The 14,949-nt window shown below is 40.7% G+C and overlaps 1 protein-coding gene across 2 annotated transcripts in view; it reads left to right on the top strand.

Annotated features, from left to right (window-relative positions):
- Window positions 1-7,364, top strand: part of RLIM (ring finger protein, LIM domain interacting) — a 32,879-nt gene extending 25,515 nt beyond the window's left edge. For both annotated transcript variants that reach the window (XM_027839663.1, XM_027839668.1), the window contains one exon: window positions 5-7,364. In XM_027839663.1, coding sequence (XP_027695464.1) covers window positions 5-1,599 — 1,595 coding nt within the window. In that variant the 3' untranslated portion in view covers window positions 1,600-7,364. The remainder of the gene's footprint in view (window positions 1-4) is intronic.
- The last annotated feature ends 7,585 nt before the right edge of the window (window positions 7,365-14,949 follow it).

Here is a 14,949-nt window from a genome sequence, read left to right as displayed (position 1 = left end):
ATAGAATCAGCAGATGATGTCTCTAACAGCGATTCCATCATAGACTGGCTTAATTCAGTCCGACAGACTGGAAATACAACCAGAAGCGGACAGAGAGGAAATCAGTCTTGGCGAGCAGTGAGCAGGACTAATCCGAACAGTGGTGATTTCAGATTCAGTTTGGAAATCAACGTGAACCGTAATGGGACCCCGAATTCAGAGAATGAAAATGACCCGACTGCAGAACCGTCCATTGGAGAAGATATAGAAAACAATAGCCCAGCTGACGTGGAAACCTCAAGAGCTGAGTCGCCATTTATCAGGCAGCACGGACCCGAAAGGAACGTCCTGGAGGAATTAACTGAAGAGGTGTCTCTTCCCAGAGGTCAGAGAAGGGCAAGAAGCAGAAGTCCAGAGCAACGGAGGATCCGAGCGAGGACTGACAGAAGCAGATCACCTTTGATTTCAGTAACTGAGCTTCCCCGAAGAGGCCATCACAATGTCACATCTCAGACTTTGGAGCATTCTGTGGGAAATGAGGCTGAGGGCAGTTCTAGAACCAGGCAGCATGTGACATTGAGACAACACATGATGGGCACCGAACTGTCAAATGAAAATGCCATTTCATTTTCAACTTCTGACATGAGAAATATCCCTCAGGCATCAGGTTCTTCAGAAACCAGTGGGAGTAGTGAACCTCTAGCTCCTGGACAGAGACCTCCAACTATAGTCCTTGATCTTCAAGTGAGAAGAGTTCGTCCTGGGGAATATAGACAGAGAGACAGCATAGCTAGTAGAACTCGGTCAAGATCTCAGTCGACAAATAACACGGTCACTTACGAAAGTGAACGTGGAGGGTTCAGGCGCACATTTTCACGTTCAGAGAGAGCAGGAGTAAGAACTTATGTGAGCACTATCAGAATTCCTATCCGTAGAATCTTAAATACAGGTTTAAGTGAGACTACTTCAGTTGCCATTCAGACAATGTTAAGGCAGATAATGACTGGTTTTGGTGAATTAAGCTACTTCATGTACAGTGATAGTGATACAGACCCCAGTGGCCCATCCTTAAGTCCAAGTCTCGAAGACCCAGAACTTCAGAATGCAGGCTTGGGTAGTAGCAGTAGTGGAGGTGGCATTAGTGCTAGTACTAGTGCTGGCGGAGGTGCCAGTAGCAGTAGCAGTAGCAGCTCCAGCATTGAAAGTTTAGATGCTAACTCTGAATTATATGATGGTAGCAACGAAGGAAGCTCATCTGGCGTTAGACGGGAAGGTAGAACTAGAGACAGGAGTTCGGTCACTTTTGAAGAGAGCGGTTCTTTGCCTTTCCTTAGTCTAGCTCAGTTTTTCCTCCTAAATGAGGAAGATGATGACCAACCAAGAGGACTCACCAAAGAACAGATCGACAACCTGGCAATGCGAAATTTTGGTGAGAGCGACGCATTGAAAACCTGTAGTGTTTGTATTACCGAATACACTGAAGGCAACAAGCTTCGGAAACTGCCTTGTTCTCATGAGTACCACGTCCACTGCATCGACCGCTGGTTATCAGAAAATTCCACTTGTCCCATTTGTCGGAGAGCAGTCTTAACTTCTGGAAACCGAGAGAGTATTGTCTAACTGAATTCTGGACTTGGAGCTATCTGGCTGTTTAGAGTGATGGGCAAAACCTGAAAATAGATGTCACTTGCTTTATGGCCACTTTTTGAGTGGTGTTAAGTGTAATACCCTGGAGTGCATCTTTGCTTCCAATAAAATGTTCACCCCTTTCCCAACTCTTATGTGAAATAAAAGCCAGTTACTTTAAACAGCAACGTTTTAGGGCCCGGAAATCTGACTTTGAGTATCAATAAGTATCTATTTTATTGAACATAATTTTATCATAAGTATTTTTGGTTTCTCTTACTTATTTTAAAAGATATGTCTTAGTGATGGTTCCTCTCAGTTTCATTTTGATCTTGAAAGATCTAACCCCGTCCCATCCAGGAGAGAGCCGTGTGAAATGGAAGCCCAGGTTGGAATTAGATTTCATGTAAATTTTTTTTTTTTTAACATTCAAGCTCTACTATCTCCAGCCATTAGTTTAAATTCATCTAAATCAATAATATAATTTGTTATAATTACAGATTAGATGGGCATGTCAGTGTAAATAACACTAAAGATAGGGTCTTCTAATTGTATAGCTATCTCCTAAGCCAATCACTGGCACACACTGTAGAGTGAGCTGTGATAGTTTAATTGGGATATTTATCTTGTTGTGGAAATAATAAAAATGCCTATGCTTGTTTAAATAAAAATCACTTGGGGGGTGGGGTTAAAAATGTAAGGCTTTTTTTGTAGAGGCTCAATACTCTTTCCAGTACAGTGTTGTATTCATTGAAAATTTTAAAAAGCACTATGCTTAGATGTAAAAAGATGACTTTTCAAATGAGGGCCAGTATCTGTAGAAACACACACAATGATACAAAGCTGTTTTTGTTACATATATGACTGTCAAGAACAGCTTATCTAGAATTATTCCTTTATGTGAACAGCTGCAGTAACCTGAAATGAGCAGGACAAAGTTCAGAACTGAGTCCTATAATTGCATTCAAGACCAATAAAGAGCATTTTAGTGATGAGATTTGAAGCTTCGGGAATGCCAGCAGAAAGGAGATGGGTAGGGTTGGGTAGCAAGGGGGTCAGTCGAAGGAGAGAAAGCTCTGAAGAGCTTAACTTGCACTTGGTTAGGTGTAGTCATTCCAATGTGCCAGTTTTACACAAAGAGGTCAACACAGGCTTGATGCCTTTCTATTAATAGTAGGTGAAGGTGCTGTGTTGAATTTTCAGCAATTTTGATGGGAGTTTTTGGTTTTTTTTTTGTTTTTTGAATAAAAAACAAAAAACAAACCACACAGGACAGAACTGAACTTTTCACGACTCTCTCTCTCTCTCTCTCTCTCTCTCTCTCTCTCTCTCTCTCTCTCTCTCTCAACAATATTACAGGCTAATCTGCCCAAAAAAGTGATAGTGGAGGTGCAGGACTTAAAACACATTTTAGCAGAATTCTAGCTGCTATAGACATGTGCTCTGAATGGAAGAGCACTGAGGTTTTGTCATTTCAGAGTTTTGCTATTTAAAGGTTAAAACGTGCTCAGTCTATCTTATTTACTGTCCCTTTAATATAGATATACCATCTTAGCGTTTCTTCTTTGAAAGTCCATTTAAAAAGTTAAGCGCCGCTCCCCCTCCCCCAGTTTGTTGAAAGTGTTAGTGATATTGGCCTATATTTGATATTCAGAGTTCACATGTGCTGTTCATTCCTGTAGTTGAAGATGTCGCTACTGATATTCCCTTCCTCTACCCACTAGCAGTAGAATACAAGCACACCTTTAGCTTGTTTCCTTGGTAGCAGGGAAGGGTTTGTGATAGTGCCCAACCACTTGTATGGTACCACTTGTGACCAACAGATGCACCTGAGAGCTCTGCCTTGGGGGAGCTTATGGAACAGGATTTGGGGCTACTTTTTAAACAGTGCAAACTGGCCCAAATTGGGGTTGAACTTGGGTCCTTGGCCTTATTTGAGCAGCATTTCTAACCAGATGGGCTGGGGGGGCCAGGCATATTCAAATGTCCTTCAAAGTAAACGACTGAGTCTGCTTTGGACATTACCTGGGTACCTTAACCAGCATTAGCCTGGCAGTTTACTAAGAATTTGTGCTGCTCTTGCAATGAAGCCCCCCCAAATCCAAACAAAGCCTCATTTCGTAAAAAGAGTGAGCAGAGGTCACTTTTATGTCGTATCCGTGATGAATTTTATCTTTTAAAAAATGAAATTGGACATTGAAGATTGAGAATTCCATTCCATTCTGGAGCACAGCCTTGCTTTCTTTTCAGAGGGTGTGCAAGCCACTCTTTGCAAATCCACAGGGGTGGTTTTCTGATTGGCTAGAAATGATCTCCTCTCTGTGGAACATTCCATTGCATGGGGAGGAAGTGGGAAATGTTCAGCCTCGGCTGGCTTTGAAACAAATGCAGCACGTTTTAGGCATAAAAGCAGCTTTTATTGAGGACAGGCCACCTCTAGCCATCTACCTTCACCTTCTATGATGTATTCTTTTAGCAAGTATTAAAGAAGTGGGTCCTAGAGAATGTTAACACTAATGAACGAGGTTGTGGGAGCTGTTCTCCATAGGCACTGGAAACAGTTGGAGTTTTTGTTTTGCAGTAGAATGCACATGACGCTTCTAACGTGCATGTTGGAGGCATCTTTTTCAGAAGCACTCATTTACTCTTCCATTGGATTGTGAAGTGGGGTTTACTACTTAATTATAAATACTTTATTTTTTAACTTTACAAAATTTGTAACTTATGTATCTTACTGGGAATATGGAGATTGACTTAAGCCCTGATCATTAGCAGGGGTTAGATGTACAGTGGAGAGCAAAATTTGCTATCTGTTTTCCCAACTAGCAGCTGAATGCCTATTGTTTTGAGGGCCTGTTCTCTTTTTAAGAGACTATGCTTCATTGTGCATCTGTAGCTTTAGTTAATTGCGTAACAGTTCTCTCTTTAAAATCTGTATGCAGTAATAGCATCAAGATAGAGGCAGCATTATATAGTGGATAGAGAGCCGGCTTTGGGGCCAGAAGCCCTGGGTTCGAGTCCTCACACACACACTCGCTCACACTCAATCTGTGACCCTGGGCAAGTTCATTTAACTAACCTCTCAGTGCCCAGGGCAACTTTCTCTGACTATTACTGAGGAGTTGTGCAGAGGAAGAGAATAGAGAGGGAGTTTCCATGCTGGAAGCTCCCCACACCAATGGAATCGGGTCTGGGCCAAGCAATGACAACCACAAAAAACACCCTCAAGAAATGAGATTTAACTATTAAGTTTAGAGGAATACTGAAAACCAGAAAGAATTTTCTGGAGTGTTTCCATTTTAAATAATGAAAAATGTGTTGAAGGCTTTTTGTTTTGACTCTAAGCAATTGATCAACAGAGATTTGTTAGTGTTAGGTTCTACAAGTGCAAGCTTTCTCAGTAACATTTGATAATGAAGCACTTGGAAGAATTGCTCAGAAAAGAACACCTCCCTCCGTGTAAATGGGGTTCTGGAAGGTTTGCTTGATTGGAGGGAGATAGATAGGTTGTTTCTGTTACATTAGTAACAAAGAGATTAAGGCTTTTAGGATTTCATTTGACTCCATGATCTTTTTAAGCTGTTTTCTTCTCAGATGTTGACCTTCATCTGAATCTTTAGAAACTGGTTGGGTATTAGCATTCCTTCAAGTAATTTTTCCACTTCTCATTGTACTTTCCCTGCCCCACCTTCCTCTTCCCCTCCAAAAAAACCCCATAAAATCCTTCTGTTGCTTAGTGTCACGATGTCCGAAATTATACTTATTTGAGATATGATTTCTCTTTACCAAATGGGGATGACTTGAAGAAGGCTATCTTTAGGCTTGGTTGTTTTCCAAATATCTGTCTCCCAGGGAGGGGAAAAAACCCAAAGCTGTCCTCGCTATGGTCAGTTCTTTCTTGAACTGGCTTACAGTGACACCTTGTGGCCATTTTGACACCTCTCCAACAAGGGAGGATTTTCGGAGTCTCAAAAATAGGATAGGTTTTCTGCCTTAAAAGAAAAAAAGAAAAAGGGTTTTCCCTTCAATGATTTCCTTGTCAAAAATCATTACTAATTTTGAAGTTCAAAGAAGCCAAAATATGCCTGGCATGTCTCCTGGCATGGAGCTAACTGGGGACTAGATCATGTCCTTAAACACAAAGCCAAGGCACCTGTTTTTAAGGTAGAATGCATTTCAGTATTTTTTTGGTGAATAGTGCAGTGCTGTTACCTACCTGGTTATGGGTAGGTTAATCATGTACTTGTGATTGGAGTGGGGAGGGGGTGACCCTTTGGGACAAAGAGGCAACGTCATATGGTGATTGGAAAGAGAAAAGCCCTTTTTGACTCTCAGAATCCTAAGCTAATGGTGGTTTGCTGCCTGCCCTTTCTTTAACTTTCCAGTTTTGAAATCAAGGGCCTTTGGTTTCACCGAAACTTTTCTAGCGATTTTCCTGAGTGAGTTGTTTGCACCATTTTATTCAGGTGAGAGCAACCGAAAGTTTCTGGAGTTTGGGTTCAGCCCTCTGATGCACCAGTGCGGCAGTGCCGTTAAGGTGATGGTGCAACTCGGAAGGCATTCTGTTCCTGTAACCTTTTTGATTATAGTCTCTTGTCATTTCTGTAGGCACCAAATCACGTGTATAAAACCTGTTCCCAAATACAATTGCAGTGAGGATTTGTTTTTTGTTCTGAAGACAACTTTCAGAAAGCACACCCATAGGTTGCATTATTGCCACCTGGGTTGAGAGAGAAATGTGTGTATGGGTGTGTGTATGGGTGTGTATACACACACCCATACACACACATATATATGCACATACACACATATATACATACATATATATAAATATATACATATATATATTTGAGATGCAGAGGTGGTTAACAATCCTATTATGCCACACTGTGCCTTGGTATTTTCAAGGCTCCTCTAGCAGTCCCTGTCTTGTATACTTACTGCAGTACCTTGCAAGGTATGGCTGCATCAGTTCCCCAGCGTTCATTCTGAATAGTTAGTGCTCCTTTACTAACACCCTTATCCTGCTGTGCTTTGATGTGGGCACCTGAAGAGCCCTGAGATTTTATCTCCTATTAGCTCCTGTGTTCTGGTGCTGCTTTAGGGAGTAGGGTCAAGTCATACTATCAAGTAACTAGTCCAGTAGGTGTGCAATTGGCTTCTGTATCTGCCTGTTTTTATCTTCTCCCGGGACGTGCTGCTATGGGTAGATGTTTACTTGGGTCTGTGTCAAAAAACTGGGTGACAAACCTGGGAACTTTCTGAAGCCCATGAGAACCTGGGGATTGGGAGGGGAAGAGCAACTAACACTGGCTTTGTGTCTGTGTGCACAAAGTGTAGAAATGTCTGTTGTGTGAAGACTAACCAGTACTTGTCATCCCACGGCTTCCTGACCTGCAGGAGAGGCTTTCCCTCCTTTCATTCCAGAAACAGAATGGAGCTCAGAATGAATTTATTTGGCTGCCTTGCTTTCTGTGGTTTCTCGTTTTTCCTTCGTTTTGACCTGAACTCGACACTCCTCCAGCAGACCTTTTAGTTGGGAAGTCCTGTGTTTAAATGAGATTGTATTGCATTTCCTTTTTTGTACGATGTTTTAAATCTGTTAAAAATGTACTTGTTTATTTCAAAGCAAAAACCCTGAAGGGCCATATTAAAACAGTTTATTCTTGATAGTTCTCTTTTGGGAGGAGTTTATTTCCTATGTAAATGTCATACTGCAAATTTAAATTAGAGTCTATCAATAAAATGCATGAAGTGATCGTTTGTGCTTGATCATCACTCCTTGGGCTTTAAAAATTTTTTTTTTTTTTATTTTAAATGGGAACGTTCCATTTTGGTTCAACAAGTACTTGTTGAATGAATGAAAGAAAACATTGGATTGGATATGATAGAGGTTATATTTTGTAACTCCCAGTTCAGTTGACTTGATTTTAAACAATTAAGTTGAATTGCAGTGTAACGTGGGCCTGAATTTTCTTTCTTCTCATTGGGTGTTCAGTAGTACAGAAGGGTAGAAAGGTACTGATTTGTGTGCCCACGTAACTTTAGCTTTCTTTGTGTATTGTATAAAATAAATAGCTTAACTTAACCAGTCAAATTTTTCTTTGATTTGTCAGAGGTCTTGAAACATTTCTGCAGATGTTACGAAACATCCATACATAGACTTATCTTTTGCTGGTGGTGTCTTCTCACTATCGAGCTGAATCCTGTGCTCTTTCAGATGTTACTTAGCCTTAGGATTCCTCTCCTGAATCCCTCGCTTTACCTATATACACTTGCCCAGCCCTGCTCTGCCAAATGTGCCCGATTAACCTCTTAGCACTCCTCTGTGAGCATACTTGGCTGTTACTGGTTTTCAGAGAGTATCACAGTAGAGTAGGAGAGAGAGCTGGATGGGGTTTTAGGGATCATCTGTTCCAGGGGTTCTTAACTTGGATTCTGTGAACTTCTCTCTTTAATATTCTGATGACTTTTTATGTAATTGGTTTCCCAGCTTGGTGGGGCAGTAGTTAAGAGTGCTAGACCTGGAATTGGGAAGAACTGAGTTCAAATCCACTCTCAGACACTTACCAGCTGTGTGACCCTGGGCAAGTCACTTAACCCATTTGCCTCAGTTTCTTCAGCTGTAAAATGGGCATAATAATATCCTACTTCACAGGGTTGTTGTGAGGATCAAATGAATCTTTGGAAAAAGTGCCTATTAACATCGTAGGCACTTTATAAATTCTTATTCCTTCCCCTTTGTGATCCTTTGTATTTTATGCATTTAAAAAATATTCTGCAAAAGGGGTCATGACACAAAAAAGGTTACAAATCTCTGATTAATTTTACAGAGGAGGAAACTTGGGGCCCTAAGACAGGAAGTGTCTATCCTAAGGTCACACAGCTCTCTCTCTTTAGCTGAAATTAGTCCACCCAGCCACCTATGAAAACCCACCTGGTAAATTGGGATAGGAACTGTGGCTCAGTGCAGCCAGTCCTACTTATAGTTTAGGAAGTCTCAATGGTCTGTTATTGGCATCCGTGCACTGACTTGCTGAGCAAATGACAATTCAGTTGAGATGATGCAACTTTTCCCCTTTGAAGCCTTCAGGCCAGGCAAGTTTTCGATCCTACCTTGCCAAAAGGAGGGCCGTCATCCTTTCAAGTGTATATACCTATATACTTGACTTACAGGCAATGATTCCTAAGAACATATGGCGTTTGGGCAGAGAAATTGGTGGCAAAGCTGAAGTGTTACTCAAATAGCAAGAAATAAAGAAAAGGAAGTCTTTGAGAGCATCGAATTCCTGGTTGCCTTTGAATAGCTATTCTTATTGCCCAAGAGAAATGAAGGCAATAGCTTTGCTGAAAATAGTGTTGGTCTGTGGACACAGTACAACCCAATACATCCTAGAACCATGAAAAGAACGCCAGTAGTAGTTTTCCTTCCAAGAACTGAGGCAGGGACTGTATTTGTCCCCATTTTATAACTGAGGGAACTTGGACTCACGCTATTTGCTTTGCCAAAAGTCACACATCTAGTAAGAGACAGAGTCAAGTTTTCTGTCTTTTCTGCTCCACCACATTCTGCTCTATGCCCTGGTCTCTATTTATAATCTCAGTCAGAGGGATGACACCCAGATGGGCATTTTGAAGTATGTCTTTTCTTGGGAGTCTGAATGAATGCTAGATTACAGCTAGTTCAATTTAACAGTTATCTTTTAAGGCCCTGTGCTAGGTGCTCAGGATGTAGACATGGTAATAATAATAACAGCTAACATTTATATAGCACATCAAAATTTGCAAAGTACATCACATATCTTCTCATGTGAGCCTTGACCCTGGGGGATAGGTGATTCTCTTATCCCCATTTTACAGATGGGGCAACTGAAGCCTATAGGATAGAGGTTGCAACTTAACCCAGTCCAACGCAGTCCCAATTCCAACACTAGCCACAACTCCACACAATCCCTTTATATTGCTAGTGCTGGGGTATAGTATTAGCACCCTGCTTATAGATGCTTGTCTGAGGCTTTTGCTACTGCTATGCTTCTGGGGCTGCATAAACCGCTGTTATGAAATAATCTTACACACACACACACACACACACGTCCAAATGAGGAAAGGTGGCCCGATGTCTTGAACTCCGGATTTCACAAATCCTGGGTTTGGGTCCTCCCTGGTCCCTGTGTGACTTTGGAAAATCACCCTCTTTAGATCTCAGTTTTCTCATCTCTAAAAATGAGGTGATCTTTAAGGTATGGAAATTGAAGAATCAATTTCTGAGCCACATGAGAAAATTAGTCCAACAACTTCAGAGTTTTGTTCTTAACCAAAAACCCTGATTTATCACTCGTTTGCCACAATTGGCTCCAAATGGTCTTTTAGCTGTTTGCAAAAATGAAATTTGCCTTCAAAAGATAAACATTTGCCACCACAGAGGACACTTAAGTGTGCTTTGAGGGCAATTCCCAAAGAAGAGTTTCAAACAATTCCTTCTATTCCAAAAATGGGTAGAATATTTAAATATTTAGCCTACCAAGGTGACTAGTTTTAAAAGATGGCCCTTGGATATATAAGTTTTTTTTTTTCCTTTTAAAAAATCTGTCCCTTTACATTATGGTCACATGATGTCTCAATGAATAATGGTAGAATATTAAAACACACTCTGCATAGGGTCCTTAGTTGAAAAGTAGAGAACTTCAGTTTCAAGGTGGTTTGATAGGGGAGGTAGGGGTGGTGGTAATTAAATCAAGATCAGAATTATGGCGCCTGAGGGAGAAAACAAATGGGAAGTTTGGACCTGGGAGAAGAAGGGAGTATTTGGACCCAAATAGCTTCAAGTGAAAAAATCTGCAGTCTTACTTACAGTTTCCATCTTTTTTCTCCCACAGCAAATAACACACACAAAAAAGTTTCAGGCACATTAAGACACTAGAAAATGAGTTTTTCCCCTATAGGATGAATATAAACAGCTTGTGCCCCATTGTGAAACAGTAGTGACTATTTAGTTCTAAAGCCTTGTCTTTTCTAGCCTCACTTCTTCCGTGCATGCCAGAGCAACTTGGGCCATGTCTGCTGGGCCAGGAGGGAGGATTGAAAGGGAGGGAAACAACAAGAAGACCAACCCATAGACGTTTCTCTGAGAAGAGACATCCACCTCTTTGGGGTCCACGTCCACATTGCCAGACTCATGCAGGGCAGATTTTTCCATAGGAACATTGAAGAGCTTTGTGTCATTTTGAAGGGAGGGTGACTCATAGCCCGCTAATCCAGAGCCACCTTCTGACCACACGTAAGAATGTGTGCTGCCATCTTTCTAGCCACACCCCAGCTGGTAATTCAGGCCTTGGAGAATTGGCAAAAACCATTGACGTGGGAGTGAACCGACATCATGTGGTTATGCTAAGTGTTAGGTAAGTTTGTCAACAAATCTACCATCTTTCAGTAGGCAGAAGAGGGAGATCCAGTGACAACCTTCAGTGCTTGGATTTATGCTGGAGTAAATGCCTGATTTTTATTTATTTGTCTATTGACATCACAAGTTGTGTTTGGCTTCTGTTCAGTTGGCAAATATTTATCAGGTGTTTACTGTGTACTAGGTCCTGGGGATACAAAGAAAGACAAAACCTATTCTCGAGGACTTTACAATGAGTATGCACTTCTCCCTGCCCCAGTATACTGCAGCACCAGGCAATCGTTAGAAACATCTTGCACAGGACAATTAAGCCTCCCTGGTACTCTCACCATTGAGGTTTCTCTTTATATATGTATTATAAATACTAATACATTTAAAATAAGACTTGTCAGGTATGGTGGGCTATCATTTTGACCAGCTGAAGTTGGAGGCCACCTACTCAAACCTCAGCATTAAGAAAAGCAAGCATTTCCTAATAGTGAACATATCTGATGACACAGCTCAAAGCAAGCAAATGTAATCCTTCTATGTTTGTCAATACGGGAGCAAAGTAGTTAACAATGCCAAGGTTGAGGTTTTGGGAAAAAAAACAACACCAGGTTCTCATGGCCTGTCTTTGTTTTGTGAATACACCCATCTTAACAGATGCCTTTCTCCATTGCCTTATGAGTCTGCAAAGCAACTTCTTAGTGGCACTTCTGGATTGGGAAATTAAGCTCCCAGGACATGAGTGGAATTATTGCTTTTTTGGCCAGTACTCCAAAGCCAGAGCCTTCCATGTGATGAGGCTGTGGCCCAGTTGGCGAAGCATGGCTAGCTGGCCAGACACTTGGCTCTCCTCCCCTCCAACTTTACAGTTGCCATAGGACGAATGGGATAGCAGGTATTTCCATAGAGTGGTATTGGCACAGCTGGAATTGAGTCTGACTTGGTCAGACAGTGTGGGAATAGACAGAGGTAGACATCTCACAGAAACATCTGAGGGTTGATCCAATTTTTTTTTTTTTAGAGTGGGTTGGCAACCTTTCAAATACGGATTCCCAATGTGACATTGTTCTGGCATGGAAGTGGGGTGGGAATACTAACTAGGCTAACTTGGAATAACAGAGGATAGGGGTTGGGAGACCACATGCCATCTGTTGGAAACAGGGAATGTAGAAGGGCAACATTGACTTGCATGTCGCTGAAAATCATACTGGATGTCCTATGTGGTATGTGTACCATAGGTTCCTGGGACAGCTAGGTGGTGCTACAATGGATAGAGTGCTGGGCCTGCAGTCATGAAGACACATGTTCTTGAGTTCAAATCTGGCCTCAGATACTTACTAGCTGTGTGACCCTGGGCAAGTCACTTAACCCTGTTTGCTTCAGTTTCCTCATCTGTAAAATGAGCTGGGGAAGGAAATGACAAACCACTTCAGTTTCTTTGCCAAGAAAACCCCAAATAGGGTCATGAAGAGTCAGACACAACTGAAAAACGACTGAACAACCACCACCACCATAGGTTGCTGATCCCTGACTTGAGTTAGCAAGAATAATACTCGTGTTTAGAGAATCCTAGAGAATCAAGTAAAAAATTACTTGAAATAATAACTTTAGCAAAGTTGCAGGCTATACAATAAACCCACATAAATCATTGGCATTTCTATATATTACCAACAAAGCCCAGCAGCAAGAGATAGAAAGAGAAATTCCATTTAAAATAACTGTAGACATTATGAAATATTTGGGAGTCTACCTGCCAAGACAAAACCAGGAACTATATGAACACAACTACAAAACATTTTTCACACAAATAAAATCAGATCTAAATAATTAGAAAAATAGCAGTTGCTCATGGGTAGGCCGAGCTAATATAATAAAAATGACAATATTATCTAAATTAATTGACTTATTCAGCGCCATGCCAAACTACCAAAACATTATTTTATAGAGCTAGAAAAAACAACAAGATTCATCTGGAAGAACAAAAAGTCCAGAATATCAAGGGAACTAATGAAAAGAAATGCAAGGGAAGGTGGCCTAGCTGTACCTGATCTTAAATTGTATTATAAAGCAGCAATCATCAAAACTACTTGGTGCTGGTGAACTAGAGTGGTGGATCAGTTAGGTGGAATAGGTTAGGTATGCAAGACACAACAGTCAATGACTATACTAATCTACTATTTGATAAATCCAAAGACCCCAGCTTCTGGGATAAGAAATCACTGTTTAACAAAAACTGCTGGGAAAACTGGAAAAATGTATGGCAGAAACTGGACATAGACCAACATCTTACACCCTATACCAAGATAAAGTCAAAATGGGTACAGGATTTAGATAGAAAGACTGATGCTATAAGCAAACTAGAAGAGTAAGGAATAGTTTACCTTTCAGATCTATGGAGAAAGGAAGAATTTATGACCAAACAAGAGAGAAATTATGAAATGCAAAATGGATAATTTTGATTACATTAAATTGAAAAGTTTTTGCACAAACAAAGCCAATGCACCCAAGATTAGGGGGAAGCAGAAAAATAGGAAAGAATTTTTACAACCAGTGTCTCTGGTAAAGGCCTCATTTCAAAAGTATATAGAGAACTGAGTCAAATTTATAAGAATACAAGTCATTCCCCAATTGATAAATGGTCAAAGAATATGAACAGGTAGCTTTCAGAGGAAGAAACTAGAGCTATCTATAATCATATGAAAAAATGTTCTACATCACTATTGATTAGAGAAATGCAAATCAAAACAACTCTGAGGTACCACATCACACCTATCAGATTGGCCAACACAACAAAACAGGACAATGATAAACGTTCGAGAAGATGTGGGAAAATTGGAACACTAATGCTTTGTTGGTGGAGTCGTGAAATGACGCAACCATTTTGGAGAGCAATTTGGAACTATGCCCAAAGGGCTATAAAAATGTTCATACCCTTTGACCCAGCAATACCACTTGTAGGTCTGTATCCCAAAGAGATCATAGAAATGGGAAAAGGACCCACGTGTACAAAAATATTTATAGCAGCTCTTTCTGTGGTGGCCAAGAATTGGAAATTGAGGGGATGCCCATCCATTGGGGAATGGCTGAGCAAGTTGTGGTATATGAATGTGATGGAATACTATTGTGCTATAAGAAATTATGAGCAGGCTGACTTCAGAAACACCTGGAAAGACTTGTATGGACTGATGCTGAGTGAAGTGAGCAGAACCAGGAGAACGTTGTACACAGTAACAGCCACGTTGTGTGATGACTGACTTTGATAGACTTAGCTCTTCTCAGCAATTCGAGAATCTAAGACATCTCCAAAAGACCCACAATGGAAATTGCTGTCCACATCCAGAGAAAGAACTATGGGACATGAATGCAGATGGGAGCATGCTATTTGCTCTCCTTTTCCTTTCTTGTTTTGTTTTATTGCTTCCTTCTCGTGGTTCCTCCCATTAGTTCTAATTGTTCTTTACATCATGACTAATGGGAAAGTATGCTTAATATGAATGTATAAGTAGAGCCTATATCAAATTGCATGCTGTCTTGGGGGGGAGGGAGGAAATATAAAACTCAAAATCTTATGGAAGTGAATGTTGAAAACTAAAAATAAATAAATTAATTATAAAAAAGAATAAAACTCATGGTGATAAAATTGAGGGTCGCCATATTCATAAAATGACAGTTTTGTCAGGAAGTGGTTTAAATTGAATATGTGAGAGATGAGGTGGTAGTTGGTTATTCTAAGCAATAGACCCTTTTGTGATTAGGTTTTAGCGTTGATAGCAATTGATGTTTATTTCCATAGGGTTGTGGTTTTATGGGTTGGAGACAGTTCCCAACAAGATGGTTCTCCCTAACATAATAATAGCTAACATTTACATAGCACTCTCAGTTTTGCAAAATGCTTTACAAATATTAGCTCATTTGAGTCTCACAACAACCCTGGGAGTGAGGTGCTATTATGATCC

Source organism: Vombatus ursinus, unplaced genomic scaffold (genome assembly GCF_900497805.2).
Source record: "Vombatus ursinus unplaced genomic scaffold, bare-nosed wombat genome assembly UNPS02004691.1, whole genome shotgun sequence".
Classification (NCBI taxonomy): Eukaryota; Metazoa; Chordata; class Mammalia; order Diprotodontia; family Vombatidae; genus Vombatus; species Vombatus ursinus.
This window is presented reverse-complemented; position numbering and strand designations above follow the sequence as displayed.